This window comes from Homalodisca vitripennis, chromosome 5 (assembly GCF_021130785.1).
Source record: "Homalodisca vitripennis isolate AUS2020 chromosome 5, UT_GWSS_2.1, whole genome shotgun sequence".
In the NCBI taxonomy this organism is placed as follows: Eukaryota; Metazoa; Arthropoda; class Insecta; order Hemiptera; family Cicadellidae; genus Homalodisca; species Homalodisca vitripennis.
This window is the reverse complement of record NC_060211.1, coordinates 35,603,278-35,626,531: the sequence shown is the minus strand read 5'-3', so window position 1 is coordinate 35,626,531 and position 23,254 is coordinate 35,603,278. Positions and strand designations below refer to the sequence as shown.

General features: G+C 35.7%; 2 protein-coding genes across 2 annotated transcripts in view; both read left to right on the top strand.

Annotated features, from left to right (window-relative positions):
• The window catches only part of LOC124361992 (tetraspanin-17-like), a 116,507-nt gene extending 105,264 nt beyond the window's left edge, over positions 1 to 11,243 (top strand). Inside the window, exon 2 of the mRNA XM_046816122.1 lies at positions 11,088 to 11,243. Coding sequence (XP_046672078.1) covers positions 11,088 to 11,219 — 132 coding nt within the window. The 3' untranslated portion in view covers positions 11,220 to 11,243. The remainder of the gene's footprint in view (positions 1 to 11,087) is intronic.
• A 320-nt stretch (positions 11,244 to 11,563) lies between these two features.
• The window catches only part of LOC124361991 (tetraspanin-17-like), a 53,700-nt gene continuing 42,009 nt past the window's right edge, over positions 11,564 to 23,254 (top strand). Inside the window, exon 1 of the mRNA XM_046816121.1 lies at positions 11,564 to 11,693. Coding sequence (XP_046672077.1) covers positions 11,564 to 11,693 — 130 coding nt within the window. The remainder of the gene's footprint in view (positions 11,694 to 23,254) is intronic.

Below are 23,254 nucleotides of genomic sequence, written 5' to 3'. Positions count from 1 at the left end.
GTATTTTGTCGATTAATTCTTAAAAGATGCCTTGTTACTTCATAAAGACATTTCCTCCATCACAAGCAACATGCAATGAGCAATGACGTCATAAAATGCATTTAAAACGCATTCAGTTGGAAAGCGTGTGTAATAAAAGCTAAAAAAAGATGAGGAGATTGATCGAGACGGAGTTGTTATGCGTCATTTGCCGTATTAGCATAGGCTCTTGGCTTTGGAAACAAAGTTTTGTGATTATACCTAAATCGTTTTCCGATATGAGATTAACATGAGAAATCCATTTGCATCTACTCCGTTTCTCGCGTGTTTTTGAATCTAACGTGTTTTTCTAATTCGGTTTAATAAACTTAGATATTCTTAACTCACAAACCCGAAAAAATTTAGTTAATTTATGAATAAACTACATTACAACGATTTGTGAAATGATTTGAATATTGTAGGATTGAGTATTAACATATTTTTTATAGTAGTTAATAATTTTTTTCAAAACCTAGTGACACAATTTTCATTACAATATTAATGTTTACGTAAGTACACAATTTCTTCCTATTTTATGGAAAAAGATAACGGCCGAATAGCCAAGATTGATAAACATTATTAAGTTCAGGTTCACAATACCATTTATATTGCAATAACTTTACAAATAACAATATCAGCCTAGTGAACAACATAAATAATTAAATTATGCTCATTAATAGAGAACATGCACACTATTCAGTAGTAAGTTTTGTTATTTTGTACTTACTACACGAGAAACTAACATAAAAGTAATCATAAATTAAGTAAATATTTCCATTGATCTATGAATTTTAAAATAACAATATTTTAAGTACGGTATAACATATAAAACAATTTATCACCAAAAGATATTTTTTGGACCAAAATGATGTTTTGAGAAAAATAATCATAACCACAAACAATAACCATAAAATAAATAGTTATAGATATGATGAATGTGTATAGTAAAAAATATAACTAGTCAGTACATTCTTTTTTAAACTTTTTTATTGACGATGGAAAGTTTGAATGGATAATAGGGACATTTGCTATCGTTTTATGTAACAAATGTAGAACACAACGTTTCGAGAATTGAAACGTATCCTCTTCATCAGGTGAATTTCATTTTCTTCTTTTTATCCTTTTTTCTTACTGCACTATTTTTTATGATGAGGATAGATTTCAACCTTTGGGTGTAGTACATGCTAAATTAAACAGTTTAAATATTTTTAACAGTATATGTGTTATTTATAGTGCACTATGTACTATCAATATTTATTGACAATGTGTACGCAATTTATGTGAAACGTAGACGTTGCGGTGACAGGACAAAAGTACCAGTCACGGACGGGTACCCATCCGTACTTATGATGAAGTACAACCTGTCCGTGGTATAGCTTACGTACAGCCTGGATTGCTGAGACATATAGAGTGTACGTGAGGGCTATACCATGTCCATATACTATGTGGCCTGAATACACATTTCTGCAGTTTATGTGTTTTCTCTCACCTTGGGCAAAGTACCTCATTGTCTTGTATGTGGCTATCGTTACTCGAGCGGATTGTTGACAATGAAACTTCAAACAGGTTTAAGCCTTTTACAACTTAAACAATTACTCTTACATAAAATAAATTTTGAACCCTAAAAACGTCGTCAGACCCCAAAAACCTTTGGCAAAGTTATCCAAGAGTATACAACTGAATTTCGGTCGTCTGCCATCGTTACTGATACAAAATAGAACACTACGTTACAAAGATTAGAATCTGTCCCCTTTTTATGTGTCTAATTTCCGTCTTGTCCTATCGTGTTACATTTTTTGAACATAATGATGGTAATCGTCCAAAATCATGTTATACTTTGAAATAAATTTTTAACACAGAAGTACTACCCTGCTTTGCTGTACCCCTACTAGTAGTGCAGTGTATGAAACCGAAAGTTTAAAAAAATAACACTTCTATCGAATACCGTGTAAGAGTAAAAACCTTGTAATATACCATATTATATATTTAAACTATATAAATTGCAAGAGAACATCCGGTTTTTATTACCCTATCTACATGCCTAGGAATATATCAACTGTGGTTCAAGATTGATTGAAGTATTTAAGAAATAGTTTTATGCTACTAGATTTCGAATCTTTTTAAATTTGAATGAAAGAATTAAAGCAACTAAAGATTGATATACCACATCTCGATTAGATTTAGATCTGATACAGAGTGCCACCACTTACTGAATCACGTTTTCATGTAGTATTGATGAGTTCATGTGGTGTACTTGAAAAGAAACAACATTGGTCTAAGTATTAATCCCTGAGGAACACCATGATCAATAACCAGTTTGTATTTGTGGCTTAGTTACTTTAAACATGTTTATGTCTTTTTATTGAAAATATAACATTTGATGGCACATTTAATAATTTTTTAATTAAAGGCAATATTTAAAAAATACCATATTAAGCCCGTTCTGCGTTAAGAAACATTGGTATCTGCAGAGTCCACACCCCATTACGCCTTGCCACATCACACCTTGAAGTTAATGGCTCAAACAAACAACCACGAAGAAACCTTGGCTTTGGCGATTACGTAACCCCAATTACTCGTAAGGCCAATGATTTGTACTGGGAGAAATATTCATATCCCCTCTCCATCCTGTATAATTTGGTCAGCAAGAATCAGTTGGTCGTAATATTCCTTGACATTCGTGTCCTTAATTCCCGTCATGGGAAGAAGTGTCCATCCGCGTAACTCGTCCCGTCTCACTCCACAGGACAGGAGTATTGGTCAGCGTAATATCGCATGCCATTTATGAAGCCAGTGAATCTCATTGGAAATCATCACCACGTCCAACATGCCATCCTGTCCAGCTGTAACAGGCCGGAAATTATTGTCCTCCAAATGGGAGGCGCATCATCGAAAACTCTATCTCGTCTGTGACATGTTGCAAGCATTCCTCGTGTTTAAAGCTTGTTGTCGACGATGGAATGTTTGAAAGGATAACAGGATTTCGGACATTTGCCATCGTTATAGGTTACAAAAGGATAACACAACGTTTCGAGGATTGTTATCTATCCTCTTTGTCAGATGTTATTGTTGAAGGTATTATACCTACAAAAATAAAGAACAGAAAGAAGAAAAGAAAAGGGTTCAAACATATCCAAAAGCTGCTTGGAGTCCTGCCCAGGCGTCACTGCACAGGATGCAATTTCAAAGCACAAATCACAAGTGCGCGGACCTAAATCACACAAGCACAGTATGCCATACAAGCACGTATCCCACTGTAGCCTGTGCTAGTGTGATTGTGATCCTCGTACTTGTGATTTGTGCTCGAGACTTCCATCCTGTGCAGTCACAACGCCTGGACTGGACTCCAAGCAGCTTTTGGGTATGTTTGAACCCTTTTTTATCCCTTCTTTTATTTTTTGTATATATTAATATATTAATACCTTCTCCACCTGACAAAGAGGATAGTTTCTAATCATCGAAACGTTGTGTTATATCTTTTGTAATCTATAACGATGGCAAATGTCAGAAATCCTCTTATCCTTTCATTCCTCATGGACATAGAATACAAAATATTTTACATACGGTTGTCACTCCCCGTAACACCCAAACCGGCAATACAATGGTTGATCAGATAAGGAGTCCCGTTAAATGTAACCCGGGATGACGTCAATTTTTATGTTCCAGGTTTCCGGACCTGGTGTGGCATAATGGGGTGGGTAATTTCATTCAGTATTCAAAGACTGAAAGAAGAACTCAGGATAGCTTACAACTTCGAACTTTTCGAATAACAGTGAACAATGATGATCTCATTGGAAATCTTCAGACTCGTTACAATGAGTTAGAATGGATTGAGGTCATGGGGGTTTTCCTAATAGTTTACTAAATACAGTATTGCCTCAAGATACATACCCTTATCCCTCTAATGTCCTTTTGGAGCTCATAAGCCTGTTGGGTTCAGTGGAATGAGATGTAATGGTTAAATAGGTAAGAATTCCTACCAAATGCCCTTTGGAATTCTTGGTGACACATAATTTGAGTGTCCAATCACTTTCTTGTGAAACTCAATATTCTATTCTTATATTTTTTTTAATTGTATACTTTTATATTTCCTGGATACTTACATTTTGCCTTTATCACCTCACACTGACCATATTTTTGACGTTGAGAGTAGACACCGCATATAATTTTGTTTTAAATAAACATTTTGCCTTGCAGAAGTAATATCCTACCTTATCAATTTGTAATTTTACTCGTAAAACATAAATAAAACATTTCGATTACCACTTGGTGTGGCAATATGGCGGAGGAGGGGGGATAACTCAATTCAGTATTCAAAGCCTGAAAGAAGAACCCAGGATAGCTTAAAACTTCGAACATTTCGAATGACGGTAATCAATGATGATATCATTGGAAATCTACAGACTCGTTACAATGAGGTAGAATGGTTCATGGGGGTTCTCCCAATAGTCTACTAAATACAGTAATGCCTCAAGATATATATCCTTATCAAAACTATGAGATCCCTAATTTCCTGTTCAGTGGAATGAGATGTAATGGTTAAATAGATTCGAATTCCTACCAAATCCCCTTTGAAATATTTGTTGACATGACATCTAAGTTAAAGAGCCCAATTACGTTCGTGTCAAACTCATTATTCTTATTTATTTTTTAATTGTATGCTTTTATATTTCCTGGATATTTAAATTTTACCTTTACCAACCTCATTTTGACAATATATTTTTACGTTGAGAGTAGACACCGCATCTAATTTTGTCTTAAATAAAACTTTTGTTCGTAAAACACAAAATAAAACATTTCGACTTGTTTTCGTACTTCGTCCGAGCATTACGGAATTTCATAACTTTGATTTATCGGTAGGCCGGAGCCGAGTCACGGTAGGTCGGTGACAGTTATAAACAGGTCCGGTAGACCGGGAAATCAGCCGAGGCTGTGTCCAATGTGTGGGGCGACCAGCCTCACAGGTACGGTTGCGTCACAGTGCCTGATTGTGTGGCCGTAGTAAACCCGTACATGACGGTGTTTCAAAATATATCATATAGTGCAACAAAACAAGTAGAACTGTACAAAGAAAAGATGGGAGGAATTTAGAAAGATAGTTTCACGGTATGATGCAATACTAGATTTGGTGTACCACACCATCAAAGAAAACTCTTGGAGCAATTGGGAAAAAATTTTTAAATAGTACTACAAGTTAGTGAAACAGTACTTTCCAATATTGTTTATTTTTTGTACGAGGCCTTTCGAAACCAAAGGTTTCATCATCAGGGGACTCCACAAATAAATATCAACCAATTTTTATAAATGAGCTATTTTTGGAAAGAAAACATTATTTAAACACTTTTTGTGTTTAATACAATTTTGAAAAAAAAAACATTTGGTTTATTTGATATTTTACAAAATAAATTAAATAGCTGCCATTAATTTTTTTTTATACAGGGTGTCAATTAAGTCTGGAACCTCTTTTTTAATTCTTGAACCATAATAGAAAGAAATACCAAAGTTCACACGTGCTTACTGGTGATAGTAACGCACACATCTGCCCAATTACCGACCGGATAATCCCTTTAGGGGACGGTCCACACAAGGAGTCAGACAAAATTCTTAAATAGCAGCATAGGTCATTAAAGATCTTACTTAGCAGAGTACAATGCCGCAAACCGGACTTCAAAAGGTGGATTCATTCAGTAGTTATAGCTATTTGAATATTAAAACAATTGAACAATGTAAATTTTTAAGTATTACAAGTAAACACCAATTTTTAAGTACCTGTGATCAAAGTAAGTGTTCAAAATGTTCCCCTACCATCATCTGACAATGTAGTAATCGAAGCCAGGAATCAATAATTATTACCAATAACACAACTACTGTTAGAATGTGAAAGTGGCAGATTGAGTCATACACAGCATCCACAGAAACTTAACGTTTGGGCAGGTATTATAGGAAATCTAATTATGGGCCCATTATTTATCAATGGTAATTTAAATGGTGACTCGTATCTAGCAATGCTCTAAAATGAGATAATTCCTGCACTACATTCCTGCTGCTCTTGGTCGACAATTTCAAATAATTTATTTCCAACAAGATGGTGCGCCACCACACTTTGCTCTCCTTGTTAGAGAATACTTGGATACAATATTCCTTCAGATGGATTGGAAGACCAGTAGAGTGGCCTGCTCGTTACTGACTTTTTTTTCTCCGCTGGATTTTTTTTCTTTGGGGATACCTCAAAGATAAAGTTTATCGTACTAAGCCTCGAGATTTGGCGCACCTGAAATCTCATAGTCCAAGAAGCTGATATTCCTCGTGACTACCTTCAAAATGCAGTGGATTTTTACAACCGCCTAGGACATTTCCAGACGATGGTAGGGGAACATTTTGAACACTTACTTTGATCACAGGTACTTAAAAAATTGGTGTTTACTTGTAATACTTAATAATTTACATTGTTCAATCGTTTTAAAATTCAAATAGCTATAACTACTGAATGAATCCACCTTTATAAGTCCGGTTTGCGGCATTGTACTCTGCTAAGTAAGAACTTTAATTTTATACCAAACTTGACCTATGCTGCTATTTAAGAATTTTGTCTGACTCCTTGTGGACCGTCCCCCAAAGGGATTATCTGGTCGGTAATTGGGGAGACATGTGCGTTACTATCACAGTAAGCACGTGTGAACTTTAGTATTTTTTTATATTGTGGTTTAAAAATTAAAAAAGAGGTTCCAGACTTAATTGACACCCTGTATAATACTTTCTGGCATGTTTTATCCAATTTTTTAACAATCGTAAAGATAACAACAAAGATAAAAAAAGCATTGTTTTTGTTACAATTAATATTAAAATACCATATGGTGTTCGTGTTTTTATTCTTATTTTGGTTTGTCCAATATAAATTTTGTCACAGTCATCGCATCCAATTTCATAAATTCCTGATTTATTATCATTTTAAATGCTGTCTTTAGGGCTTCCTAAAATTTGGGATAGTTTGTTGCTTTTTCTGTGAGTGACAGTTTTATGTGTATGTTTTTTTTAAGTTGTGCATACTTGGTTCGAGAAAGTGCTGTATGTTGTGCAAATAAGATCTTGTTTTGTGTCTTGAGGTGACCTTAATGTTGTCTTATCTTTTTTAGTGTATTGTCAATACGTTTTGTTAATATTGGATGCTATGACTGTGACAAAATTTGTATTGAACAAATCAAAAGAGTAATAAAAACACGAACACCATATGGTATTTAATATTAATTGTAATAAAAATAATGTAAATATTTATTTTTGGAGTCGCCTGATGATGAAACCCTAGTTTCGAAAGGCCTCGTCCAAAAAATAAAACATTATTTTTTAAACCATTATGAAACTATTTTTTCATTAACATTTAGTACTATTTACCAAAGTCACCTTCGGGTGGATGTGTTTTATTGATTGAGTCATTGCACACTATCTTCCATAATGGTAACATGTATACCGTGTCCTCAGAATTAACTAAATATATAAAATTGTTGCCAATTAGTTAAATAATGTCTTTGCAAGTTTTACAATAATAATATTGTTTTCGGGGAATTATTTTAAGGACTACACAATCTATCAGTTAGCATATATATATATATATATCTTGTCTCAATAATAAATATATATATATATATATATATATATATATATATTTATTTATTTATTATTGAGACAAGATCTGTTCATAATATAAAAAATGTAGAAACTACAATGTGGTAAAACGTTGCCTTACAACTCCCTGGATTTAGGATAAATTAGGGGAGTCTTATCATAACTAGGTACCTTTGATCCTCCAGGATGAAATGTTCTTTCCGTAACCACCCTACATGCAGGAGAAGGGATAATAATCGAATGGCTGCTCCTGGCATCTCCTTTGAGAGAAACGACCAAATCATTCCGTCTCACTCTCACATCTTGGGCGAGTTAATGTCCTTTCCTTTGTTGGCTCATTCTTGCTCAGCCCTGTGTATTGATAACTAGGGAGTGGTTTCACTGCAATCATTGCCTTTCCCTTAGTGTATTTATTGTATGTGCAGTGTTTTTGATCCAGCTTAAACGAATTCATACGATTACTGAGTGCGAGTTTAACAGCTTAATAATTTGTTAGAGGTTCAAAAAAAGTATATATCTATTTGAAATGTATATACAGGATGCAACAAAAAGGTTGGGCTGGCTATGAATTTTCAGATTCTTTGTGTGATTCTAAGTTGAACATGAATAATACATTTTTCAATTTCTATTTTGTTGAGCAGCTATACGTCATTTTGTTTTTTTTTTTTTATTTTACTTTGTTGTGATCTTTACGATTGCTAACAAATTTGATAAACCAAAAGAAATACGCATAATTGCACATTTGAAGTTCGGAGAATCTTGCAAGGAAACTTATAAAAACTAGCAACTGTTGACCCTGCCGAGCCTCTACATTTTAGAGACAATTTTATTTTGCATGTCTAAATGTACCATGACAAGTGGTCGAGACATACATTGGTATGAAACGAGAGGCAGAGATATTTACCGAACCGACAGACACAGATTTACGAACACTTACCTTCACAGGCACGAGTTTTTCAACAAGTTGCCAGAATCAATTAAACATGCCTCGACGCCTAATGCGTTAAAAGCGCGCTTGAAACGCTTTTTAGCGTTCCAAGCGTTTTATAGTTCTGACGATTTTATGGCATACGGCAGGGTGACTGTACAATCAATATACTGAAACCGGCACTGGAAGTGGGAAAATTAGTGAATGATCTATGAGTGATAGTAGGCTATTGTAAGTTTGACTGCGGTTTTGATGTGGTGTGAGTGAATTAAAAATTTCGTATAATACTTTGACGATGCTATACATTTTGTTATGTTCTGGCAAAATAAAATATTTGATTTGAAAATGCAACACTGAAACTATTGAACCTTTAACATACATAATACTGTCTACTGCAAACTTGTCTTACAAATGTGTTAATCTAGCTTAATGTTTACATTTATTTATTGGGAGTGCCGATGGCCGAGCGGTCTAAGTCGTTGGACTCTGGGTCTGAGTTAGAGATAACGCAGGTTCAAATCCTGTCTGTGACCACTGCACTTTTTATCAGTACCATTGACCTTGTACTGTATGGACTCTCCCCCTTATTCTGTTTGATAAGATCCTCGCACAGGCCAGTGGCCCATGAGGGCGGACAGAATAAGGCTTAAAAAAACAAAAGAAATTGATAACCAAATGGACTAATAAAAACATAAATGGGAAATAAATGGCATTGTGTGTTTTATTACACGTGTGCTGGTTATATATTAGTCAGCATGGAAATAGTTTTTTTTATTCATCTACTGAGCCTTCATTTTATTTAAATGGCTGTTTAACTCCATTGAATGGGATTGTGTGTTATAGTATAGTTATAAAAATGTAAAGAATCCATGTATTTTGATAACATTTTCTTCGTTATTCCAAAAACGAGTTTTTGGTTTTTGTTTAAGAATTATTTCTGAATTCATCAAGCGAATAAAGCATTCGATATGAAACTGATTATCAGTCGCACTTGAGACAACGATATCATTCAGAATATTCTAACTAAAAGTATGAACAAGGAAAACATTTGCTTTAATTTGTCAGAATTGATTCATGTGTACTCGGAAACCCTTTGGAATTCGTATTTAGCTTTGCGTTAAACAGTAAGTATTTTTGTGATGTACGCTAGTTTATTTTATGTATAGACCCTCTTTTTACACCGTATTTAAGTTAAATAGGTATTTTAATATCTCCAGAAGTAACAGTTATTGATAATTTTCCACCATTTATGTTTCATATTTCAACATCTGAATACTTTATCATTGAAACCTTTTTACTCTAAAATGGAATTATCGCATCAATAGACAGCCTCTTCAACAGTAAAAACACTCAGTATAAGCGACCCTTGAATCATTTCGAGTGGAGTTGAACTCATTACTGTCGGAAAGGGAGGGAGAAAGAATTTGGATTTAATCACCAATCCAATCGTTTATCAAACAAACGCTTTCCTTTGTATACCTAGAAGTATTTTATGTTTTGGACCTTTTTAAGTTTTACATTTCTATACATTTTGTAATTTTATACTATCAATACTTGGTACAATTAATACCACCCAATATAAACTAATTACTTTAGTGATACATAATAGAAGCTATGAAATATTATTTCAGGATAGTTTTCATTATTCCTGCAAATGAGTAGATATATAACGTTTGAGGTGGAAGGTGCGAGGTTGGGAACAATCCTTGGCATATTTCTGGATATTCCGTGTAATGGAACAGTTGACTATTACAAGGAGTTAGGAATAGTAATAGTGCTTGTAGATAACGATAACTTAGTTATTTGCATTTGATAAATATGAAATATAAATATATGGAACGAGAGTACACATTACTTGATTCATGAATCGCAGTGGTGTATACAGAAAATTATTTCTAGGAGGGGGGGCGACACACAGTGGTTTAAGAAGTATAAAATATCCTCCAAAAATAGGGCCTCGGGAATCTTCCGGTGAGTACAAAAGTACAAAATTGCTAAGTGAAATTTGTATGTTTTTCTTTCAAATTTTGGGGGAGCTTGAGTCCCCTGAGCCCCTCCCCTCATATACGACCTTGAAGAATCGGCATAGCTTTATTACTAAAAATGTGAGAATACGAACATCACAAGCTGGTTTCTCGGCGCCATATATTTGTTACAAAAAATACGCCTGTACAGGCTATACCAAGAATAAAACACGAATTATACTTAACAGTATATTGTCCTCAAAAGTTTCAATGGTTCAATGTAATGTTTCTGGGTTCATATTGGATCAGAAAAGACACAATATCTTACTGTCCGTACAATTTTCATTGGTTTCAAGAGAGATTAACGAGTAGACACAAGATAGTAACAGTGTGATTGTATGTTGCAGCTGGTGGGTCTGGGGATCTTGTCTGCGGGAGTGTGGGCGTGGTCGGAGAAAGACACCTTCAGCAACCTGAGCCGCCTCGCCAACGTCGTGCTAGACTTGGCCTTCACTAATATTAGCTGAAGATAGTGACAGTGTGATTGTATGTTGCAGCTGGTGGGTCTGGGGATCTTGTCTGTGGGAGTGTGGGCGTGGTCGGAGAAAGACACCTTCAGCAACCTGAGCCGCCTCGCCAACGTCGCGCTAGACTTGGCCTTCAATGTATTCCGTACTAATATTAGCTGAAGATAGTGACAGTGTGATTATATGTTGCAGCTGGTGGGTCTGGGGATCTTGTCTGTGGGAGTGTGGGCGTGGTCGGAGAAAGACACCTTCAGCAACCTGAGCCGCCTCGCCAACGTCGCGCTAGACCCGGCCTTCGATGTATTCCGTACTAATATTAGCTGAAGATAGTGACAGTGTGATTATATGTTCCAGCTGGTGGGTCTGGGGATCTTGTCTGTGGGAGTGTGGGCGTGGTCGGAAAAAGACACCTTCAGCAACCTGAGCCGCCTCCTTACATCGCGCTAGACCCGGCCTTCGATGTATTCCGTACTAATATTAGCTGAAGATAGTGACAGTGTGATTATATGTTCCAGCTGGTGGGTCTGGGGATCTTGTCTGTGGGAGTGTGGGCGTGGTCGGAGAAAGACACCTTCAGCAACCTGAGCCGCCTCGCCAACGTCGCGCTTGACCCGGCCTTCGTGCTCATCATCGCCGGTAGGTAGCAGCACCTCCTATCTTAGTATTTACAAAAAAATAATCGAGACAATAATATTTACATGTTATAAAAATTTACAAATTAAATGATTTAGGTCTGCTAAATTAACAGTTCAGCTACTCGACTTTGAATGTTAACCACAAACTAAATTTTAGTTTGTTTATTTCTGTGTAGATTCAAATAAAATATTTTGAAAACAATAATTTCCAGTTTTATATCGATAATAACGAAAAAGAACCGTTTTTTTTTGCATTTCCCAACTAAATTGCAGCATTGAAAATTCATAAATCGTAGACTTACTAGACTACGGACCGATTACGACAAAAATGTTACAATTAAGTCTACTGGTTTTGTGTATGCAATTTTATAATTATATGAACAAAAGTTGTTCTAAAGTGTTATTTTAACTTTTATTCTTGACCGGGCGGTTCACAAAATTAGCACTGATCTTGTTATGGTCCTCCTAAAGTCATTATACTCCACAACATTTGTATATTTTGTTACAATTCGGTCTTAAGTGGATCACAATTTTGCGAGTTATGAATATAACTTTAGGAGGACAGGTGCGGTTTGGTTAAAAAGGGCAAAAGACAGGTACCCCAATTCGTTCTTATTGACAAAAAACTATAAGTTATTGTTTGTACATTATTTTCTTTACTTATCTAAAAGAAGAAATTCATTATCTACACATAACGCAGCTATGGTGGGATGGGTTGATTCAACGCGAATGTTGAGTTTAGCTCCAGTTTATCTTCCTCTTACGTGCAGCATCTGAAATGACGATGAGAATACCTCTTCACCTAGATTGCACTACTTTTTGTAGTCTGGGTGTCTCTGATGTCGAAACGAAGTGGGGGGGGGTTCGTTTTGAACGTCTTCGTTCTACATCGCCAACTGTTTTTGGATCCCTTCAGACGAACATGACTTCAGATTTCAGGAGTAAACTCTGCAAAAACATCAGATTTTAGATGCTGCACGTAAGAGGAAGTGAACTGGAGCTAAACTCAACATTCACATTAAATTATCTAAATATGATGTACCTCCTGTTATTTTAGATTTACTAGTTGCTTTGTAGTTAACATTAAAATTTGGGAATCTAAACTTTTCGATCCGGATGTGGACAGTCTACTGTCAGATAAACGATAGTAGCTTATACATTAGCTGCCATTGATTTATTAAATGCAAGCAATTATTAGTTAAAAGTATTTTTCATTTTAACTATATAAAATTTACCCAATTCCCTATTTAACATTAATGAATGAATGAATGAAAAATGTCTTTATTGTTGTCAGTTGTACATTTTACATACAGTACATCTTAAACTAAAATCAACAATAAAGCCCGAGGTAACAAAATACTTGTTCGGGAATTACACTAGTACACAGAAAGAAACAGCAACTCGAAAAAAAGGACTGCCCTACCAGACCCTCGTAATGATACACTCTGATACAACTATAACTAGATTAACTTCTAAAAAAAGTAACATAAAACAGAAAATACGTGAAATCTTGATCAGATTTTCAGGTAAATTATAATATAAAGTTACAATTTAAAAGTGTAATGATCATACTATAGTGTTGTAAAACCTGTCTACATCTTCTTCTAATAACAAAAAATGCCGAAGCATTTTAACAAACTTATTTTTGATTTTACATTTTCTTAAATATTCTGGTAAACAATTTAAAAAACTTTGGAAACTTTTTTTTTTGATTAATGCCGATGGATGATTTGAAAAAACAAAACAATTAGATTATGGACATCTGCAGTAGCGTTTTGATACAACCACAGAAACACGACGTTTCGAGATTTGATATCTAGTCTCTTCCTCAGGTAGCATAAATATGCACAATTTAACTAACTCATACATGGCGATGAGTCACCACACTAAAGTCAAAGGTAACAAAAATATGTTGGCCTACTTTTTAAATTATACGTGAACTCAGCACCGAGTCAAAAGAAGCACATGTGAAAAAAACGATAGAACACTCATATGACGGTGACACGTGCTATTTGAGGTACTCATCATTAACTCAAGAAACATCGGGGTTCTCTTCTTGTAGTAACACATAACATTGGGAAATGTCTGGGTACGTCAGTAGCGCAAATTTTAGTATGATGTTGAAACGGTATGCAAAGGGTTATAAATTTAAAACGATAACTTTTCTCAAGTTGCATATTTCATAGCTTGAAACACTTATAATCGATCGGTTGATACATAAATAATATATAATTTATATAATTAATTGGATGTGAAGGTAGGTAATAACTACCTTAAAAAGTATTTCTTTTGTAAAATACTCACTTTCACAACTTGAGCCAAGACAAGAATATTAAACCACCTAAAACAGAGTCTAAATTGTAAATTTTTATAACTTTAAAGTATCGTAATTTTTTAAAGAGTGAACCTTTTCAAGTCGGATTTGCGGCATTGTACTCTATTAATTGAGACCTTTAATTTGATTTATTACTTGACCTATGCTCTAATTTAAGATTTCCTTCTGACTCCTTTCGGGCTATCCCCCTTATATCACAAAAAATGGCAGTTACTTCAAAAAGTATATTTATATTTATAGTAATGATGCACCAAGTTTAATCGCTTTACGTGTAATCGTGTGGGAATTGGGCATAGCAATTCCCACACGAGACACGATGTGTGGAGTACTAACACTTTGTTTCTACAGAGATTCGCGTTACCCTATTTATTTGTCTTCAGGTTGCGTTGTGGCACACGTAACCACCCAAATGTGCAACTCATGCTATTTGAACATTTGCCAATTTGAGCTTATAATTGCATAAATTATAACACGACAAAACAAGCGAAGCTACGAGCGGTGACTCGTCTAAGGGAGAGATGCGATTCTCAGTATTCACTGGTCCGTGAAGTGCAAAATTTTACTCGGGTCGTTGCACTCCTTACTAGAGAGGGTCATCATAGAACACTCGATTCACTTCATCTTCTACCCGAGTTAGCGCAGTTTATCTGTCCACAGTATTCACACATCATATATGTCATCATATCGGACAAATCGAAAATCATTGGGTTTTAAATTAGCAATTCTAACGGACTTATTTTGGTAAGCGTTAAAACGAAAAGAAATTTTTTGACATTACTTTGAATATCACTTCAAGTTACATTTGAATTTTTTGAGTTGGAGGAAACATACATTTTAAGACAAATTTACAGATATTTCGATTTAAAAAAGATTGATAATTTCGAAACTAGATGGAATTTTCCGGGCGTAATTATAAAAAAGGAACGTGTTCGAATGGAATTCACTGGGTTAATTGTGACGCGTGGGTAAACCGATGTTAAAATTTACATACGAATTTGGTATATTTGGTAGAATTTGCTAACAGAGTACAATCATATGACATTTTAACACGCGTAGCCTAATGAAAACAGCTCTAGATTTGAAGTGTTGTGTGCAACGTCAGCAAAGCCTGTTACGCTGGACGTGGTGTGGCGCAGTCCTTCTTTTATTAGGTCATATTTAATAGATTATCTTTTATTAGGTCATATAGAGCTAAAAAACGTGTTTGTTGTGATTTATGCGTACACCGACGCTTTGCTATGATTTGTGCATTATAAACTACTAGCAGTTACCCGCATCTCCGCACGCAATTTTCTGTTGAAAAACTGGACAATATATCTATGTATTCTATTTCTATGACATAATAAACAGTCTAGAGATAATCGATAGTTACTCAAAGCTATTCCAATCTCCTGATCCAATTTAGATTTAAGTTTAAAGAACAGAAGTTTGGGATCCTGAAGTCGTAAAGTGAAACAGTTTTTATAAGATTAGTATTTCCCTCCCACATTCCATGATAATTTATTGAAGTTCTTCGATGGCTTCAGTAACAATAAGAGTTAGCCTTTTTATCCCAATGACGAAAGTGTATCGTACAACTAAAAAGTTGCTGCGGTCAATATGGGTCTCTTCTGGTCGTTTAAATCCACCCCCGGTCTAATCCACCTGTATTTTACAGTTCCACAATTGATTTATGCTGTTGCACTAACCAAAACAATGGTCTCATATGTTGGTTTTGGAATCTAACTTAGGTTAAATTTTGATGATTAAGTGATTTTGATATTTTTACCGATCACTAAATATGTATTAGGGGTATATGCTTCAAGTCTTAGGGCAATGTTATCTCCATTTGCTTTTCAATAACTACAGTAAAAAGGCCATACACAATGTTAAAGGAACTAACCAGATTAGATTACATTATGTGCAAACATTCACAGCTTTATACAATAAGGTAGTTGTTATAACAGCGTATAAATAGCATGTATTAGATGGATTATTGATCATTGGCGAAATCTAAATTTAAAATTAAATAACTTCGTATTTGTAATCTGCATTACACTACTGATTAAGTACGGTACTTTACAATAATTCAATATTTACTCAAATTTAAATGTAAACACATGTTTCTGCCTCTTTGATGAACTTCATTTGAAAGTGTTAACAGCTGTTAAGTATCAGTTCCATTTATATTACGTGTCGTAGCACAATCTGCCGGATCCAATGTAAAACACTCCAATATCATAACATTCGAATGTAAACGAACTAATTTTTTAATTTGAATTCGACTTTATTTGGTGAAATGAATGTGTTATGGGTGGTAAAAAGCACTCTAAGTGTTAATTCAGACCAAAAGCTATACCTTTTCCAAGTTTTCAACACAATCCGTATAGCAGTTTCAGCGTGATTCGAGGACAAACCTCCAAACATCTAAACATACAAACGTCCAAATATCCAAACATTCAAACTTTCGCATTTATAATATTAGTGGGTTGTGTCATACCAGTTATCTTCTTAGTATGAGATGAACTTGTCGAAAGGTATGTTATTGAACGATGGCAAATGTACGGAAAAGTTTTTTTACTTCCATTTATCAGTTTATTATGACCAAGGCAAAGTTATTTGTCCGACATATGTTGTTTATACGTTCATTGCACTGGCCAAACGCAGTTACGTTCGTGTCTGTGTTGTTCTAATACCTCATACCATTCAACAGTGAGGGTATTCGGTACAATGGACTGGACTGAACAATCTTGAGATTTTTCCCCATTACCAACAATGTCTAAATATTTTTCTACCTTATATATTTGGCCGTAGAGTTTCTTAAGATGTTCCAGTTTAAAGTTGCAACGTATCCAAAATTTAATGGGTGTTTATAAATATTATATCTTATTTAAGTTTAATAAAACACGTTAAAAACGCATAGTGTTTGGTTTATTCTCAAATAAACACGACACAGACCATTATTATAAATAAAAATGTATGTTATCATATTAGTAAATATAAACAAGTGTTTAAAGGCACACCAACCCTTCTCTCCTAATTTGTTTTATACATTTAGGAGTGTAGCGTTTTATTCAGATGTCTGCGCCAGATAAATCCATTATCCATTCTGATTTTGTATATTAATTTTCCTTCTCTTCCTATAACTTTTCCAAATTTTCATTATAATTTTGAAATTTTGTAGTCTGTAGCTTGTACTCTGTCACAATTTTAAAATATCTGCCAGCAAATGTAACGTTATTCTCTTCCTGTTTTTCTCTTGAGTGTAACAGTTCAAGACGTGTTCTGACAGGTTTGCCAAACATCAGCTGGTATGATGTTGAACCAGTCGAGTTTACAACTTGTCCTAGTTGCATAATTAAATAGTTCAAGTTTGTTTCAGTTTTCTCTCCTTCATTCTGCATATTACTCAATGAATTGTTAACCTATTAATAAATAATTGTACGATATTTGTGCACCTGAAACCCTCTTGACAAAAGTTCCACTGAGCTGGTAACGTTAAACGATTCTGTGAAACACAAACCAAGAGTATTGGCGTCATTACAACACAAGTTCATCACAAGAACACAACAAGAGTTTGAAAGTATAAATTATTTTTCCACCACTTAAAAATATTAAAAAAAGTCAAATTGACAAAGAAGCAACGTGTATTTACTGGGAACTGAATAAGTTCTTCTATTTCTGCTATGGCAGGAAGTTCATTCTAGTAACGAAGCACAAACCCTCGGTATCCATTTTTCATCTCATCCTCGTCGCCATTATTATATCTTTGTATAATAAGAGTTTGTATAAAACCCTACAAATTTAAAGTGATTATGTATTCTCAAATAAACAACATACATCATTATTATAAATATAAACATATGTTATCATATTAGATAAATATAACGTTTGTTTAAAGACTCACCAATAAAAATGTTTAATTTTCCGTTATTCAGCTATATAGTTTTAAATGTTTAATACTTTTAGGAAAATAATCAATAACAATAATGGCAAAAGCGAAAGAGACTGCTAATTATACAATTCAATTCAATTCAAACAAGTTTATTTCACAAAAGATTTTTTGGCATTTTATCACTCCCCGTGTGCAGTCACACGTGCGGGGTTATTATAATTTAATTATTGTTATTTAATTGTTATACACTATTAAGATATCGCAAAGTACTATGACAAAACATAACGGAGTAAATATGACTATATTTAAAGTTTTGCATTGTTACTATGGTACAAAAATCAAAATTATTTAGGTGGATTTTATAACACATACTATCAATAGCTAGAAAGACATAGTAGTTCCAGATAATGTGTCTCAATAAACATTACTATTTACAACAATCGTGTCCATTAAATACCAGTTATCGTCTATTATAGCTAATCACCACTTAAAAGTAGGTACCGGTGGTGTAATATATTATCTTTCAATAAAGCAGTTTTTGTTTGGCTTGTTTGGCAGCTGGTTATGATGATTTATGATTACTACGCAGTAACGTGGCCAGCATTAATGATTATAACTAATTAGAGTTTAGGAGGGTCTGACTACCTTACGTAATTAGTCTGTATGTTTTGTACTGCTATCACTATTTTGTACTAGAAATATAAACCATTATTGAATATGATCATGTTTTAGCTTTAGGGAAGTAAAATTAACCAAGTTTGTAATAATGATTTGACAAAATATGCCAACGGAACTAGAACATTTTATATTGAATGCACTGCAGTAATAAAATAATTTAAATAGAGTGGAAACTGATATTATCGATGGAGTATGCTGTTTTGTTTCACTTCAACATCGATTTTATTTCCCACCATTATGTAGAGTTCGTAAGTAAACAAACTCTGCGGGTGTGCAAAGTTTTCCTTGTCAACTCTACACTGACATTATAGCTTTCCCTCCCCCTAGTCCCAGTTAAAGCTTGTCTTGGAAGTGTCGTCTCCTGGGGGAAGTCGTAGGTGTCATCCTTTAAGGATACATGACAGTTATTTTTGTTCTCTCAGGAAGAGGAACTAAGAAATTGCACTTAGTTCCGAAAGGACCTTTGCGCAACTTTCAGAGTGATGGATATTCTGGATAGGTAAATTTTCGGGGTAGGGGCCGCCTCTTGTGAAGATTCATGAAGGATTTTGGACATTCATCTCAGTCGTGTCTTTTTGGAAGAAGTGGAAGCCAGCTCTGTACCAGCTTATCCAGCCAAAGCAGGCATGGTGGCACGCCCTTGTGTCTAGGCTAGCAATAGCCCTTAACACTTAGGGAGCTTCACCAACTCCCATAGTCATTTCCCTCAGTAGGCTAGACCTATCGATCTACCCTTGCATCTCAATATCTCGACATTTGCGGTAGTGATGTGACGCTCTTGGACATCCATAAAGGTGTCTATATTTAAGTGACACATCGATTTTTACTGTACCCACTGTGGGTTCAACTGGAAGGTATAAACCAATCAGAAGTGAACCCTACTAGGGAACATGACAGTTTATAGGGAGCTAGTGTAGGCAGGAGTGTCTTGCATGGAGAACTTGCATCCTCATCATATGCACTGAACTTTGGCTTGTTATTTTACTTTGAGTTATGTCAAGCAAAGTGCTGTATTACAGCATTGAGCTCTAACTTCACATTCATACCAAAACGAATTTCCCAGTTCCATGTCATGCGAATTTTTATAATAGTTTTTAAGTAACCATAACAAATGTGAGTTATACGTTTGAATAAATTCTATCTGTGAATTCCTTCAAATTTAAATTAATTTTACAAATTAATTTGAACATGTTTTCCCGTTAAACTGCTGCCATGTCTATCTATTTGTAAACATATAGTAATGGTGTAAAAGTATATAATTATGTATATAGCCTTGCAAAGTATCGTTCTGGATTCTATGATCGGTCCATAGTTTACCTTCCCGAGTCCGGATGTTGTAATGAGCTCGGTAACCTGCCAATAAAAGTGTGTTTATTATGTTTACTTATAATAAACGATAACCCATCAAGGAAAACTGTGTACAATGGTAGGAAATTTGCATTGTAATATTATATTAACGATTGTTGTTTCGCTCTTAGTCTCTTAGCTTTTGGAGTTTGGAATACTGACTTAATAATCACCATTTAACCCTATAAGTACTTATTGTATTTGGCATTCAAAACCTAGGAAACTTATTTCTTTGATCCTAAAGTCTAGCTAATTATGTCTTATATTTCCTATGAAATCATAGTTTGTGCAAGTCGTATCTGTAAAAAAGTTGAAACACTGTTTAGAGTTCAAAATTAATACGTCAGAACAATTCAAAATTGGAATTTTAGAAAGAAATTCTTTAAGGAGGCTTGTGTTGCTGAAGTTTCCCTGTCTCTATGCAGGTTGCTATTTGCTATTTGAATTTGTAGGTTATACAAGCTTCAAATGTTCTAAATCTGAACTATTAAAAAAATCGAAGTGTGCTGTAAAGTGTCAGCTATACATGCAACATATTTTTAGAGAGTACTTTTTTTGGTAACCTTAGGTAAAATTTTGGATGTGCTAATATTTTTATAATATATTGTTATATTGCTATTGCTATTGCTAATATTGTTAATAACAGTAAACAAACCCATTAAAATCATACAACTTTGATTTTTTTTTAATATAGGTACGTCTTGACCTACCTTTACATTTTAAATCTTTAAAACATTGCCCCTACTCTCCCCCATCGGGATATTTTTGGGCGTTAAGAATTATTTTCCTGAATTCTTTGGGGTCGAATTATAAGGGTTTTCGTTAAAACTAAAAAGGTAGGTTACTCGGTCATCCGCTATACATCGCGGTCGGGACCTGCCTCACCCTGTCCATTTAAGATGGTCCTGTATTGAAAATCAAAATGTGCGGAGATAATTCACCAATATGAGACTAGGAGCGACAACTAGAGTTCAACGTAGGCTAGCAGCTTCTGAAGCTCTAGTATCAGGGGTTGGCTGAATTGATTAAAGGCATCGTCAAAGCATAAAACAAATGGAAGACATTAATTAGATTAAAGGTGGATTAAGGCTTCCATTGATGTCAAATGGGATTTATTTGGTGCGGAAGTTCAGGACAGTCGCTGGGGTAGCTAATTGGTAATTAGAAAAGCGGAGTCTGATGGCAAGCGGAAGTGAAAGAAAGAGCGATAAAACAATGTATGTGTGAAATAGAGTGAATGTGAAAGACAGGCAATTATCTAGATGACGTTAATTATTTACGCATTATAAACCTGTGTAACCACTGTGATGACTGCAATAAAGACATGTGTTAACGTTTATTAATAAATACAAAACGGACTGGTTGTATTACTTGTGATAGCCCACAATTAAACTAGTGGAGAACTATTCTCTTTCTCCTTATTACAACTTCATACACTCTAGAGCTAGAGCGGTTGGTCTCTGCGGCTGGTTGATAATAACACGAGTGGAGAACTATTATTACAACTTCATACACTCTAGAGCGGCTGGAAATCAAGGTTGTGGCGACCTTTGGTCTCTGCGGCTGGTCTTGTCCACACAGTATACACCCACAATAACACGAGTGGAGAACTATTCACTTTCTCCATTATTACAACTTCATACACTCTAGAGCAGCTGGTGGAAATTGTCGATGGTTGTGGCGAGCGTTGGTCTCTGCGGGCTGGTCTAGTCCACACAGTATAGAACCCACAATAACACGAGTGGAGAACTATTCACTTTCTCCTTATTACAACTTCATACACTCTAGAGCGGCTGGTGGAAATTGTCGAAGGTTGTGGCGAGCGTTGGTCTCTGCGGCTGGTCTTGTCCACACAGTATACACCCACAATAACACAAGTGGAGAACTATTCACTTTCTCCTTATTACAACTTCATACACTCTAGAGCGGCTGGTGGAAATTGTCGATGGTTGTGGCGAGCGTTGGTCTCTGCGGCTGGTCTTGTCCACACAGTATACACCCACAATAACACGAGTGGAGAACTATTCACTTTCTCCTTATTACAACTTCATACACTCTAGAGCGGCTGGTGGAAATTGTCGAGGGTTGTGGCGAGCGTTGGTCTCTGCGGCTGGTCTTGTCCACACAGTATACACCCACAATAACACGAGTGGAGAACTTTTCTCTTTCTCCTTATTACAACTTCATACACTCTAGAGCGGCTGGTGGAAATTGTCGAAGGTTGTGGCGAGCGTTGGTCTCTGCGGCTGGTCTTGTCCACACAGTATACACCCACAATAACACGAGTGGAGAACTTTTCACTTTCTCCTTATTACAACTTCATACACTCTAGAGCAGCTGGTGGAAATTGTCGATGGTTGTGGCGAGCGTTGGTCTCTGCGGCTGGTCTTGTCCACACAGTATACACCCACAATAACACGAGTGGAGAACTATTCACTTTCTCCTTATTACAACTTCATACACTCTAGAGCGGCTGGTGGAAATTGTCGAAGGTTGTGGCGAGCGTTGGTCTCTGCGGCTGGTCTTGTCCACACAGTATACACCCACAATAACACGAGTGGAGAACTATTCACTTTCTCCTTATTACAACTTCATACACTCTAGAGCGGCTGGTGGAAATTGTCGAAGGTTGTGGCGAGCGTTGGTCTCTGCGGCTGGTCTTGTCCACACAGTATGTACCCACAATAACACGAGTGGAGAACTTTTCTCTTTCTCCTTATTACAACTTCATACACTCTAGAGCGGCTGGTGGAAATTGTCGATGGTTGTGGCGAGCGTTGGTCTCTGCGGCTGGTCTTGTCCACACAGTATACACCCACAATAACACGAGTGGAGAACTATTCTCTTTCTCCTTATTACAACTTCATACACTCTAGAGCGGCTGGTGGAAATTGTCGAAGGTTGTGGCGAGCGTTGGTCTCTGCGGCTGGTCTTGTCCACACAGTATACACCCACAATAACACGAGTGGAGAACTATTCACTTTCTCCTTATTACAACTTCATACACTCTAGAGCAGCTGGTGGAAATTGTCGAAGTTTGTGGCGAGCTTTGGTCTCTGCGGCTGGTCTTGTCCACACAGTATACACCCACAATAACACGAGTGGAGAACTTTTCTCTTTCTCCTTATTACAACTTCATACACTCTAGAGCGGCTGGTGGAAATTGTCGAAGGTTGTGGCGAGCGTTGGTCTCTGCGGCTGGTCTTGTCCACACAGTATACACCCACAATAACACGAGTGGAGAACTATTCTCTTTCTCCTTATTACAACTTCATACACTCTAGAGCGGCTGGTGGAAATTGTCGAAGGTTGTGGCGAGCGTTGGTCT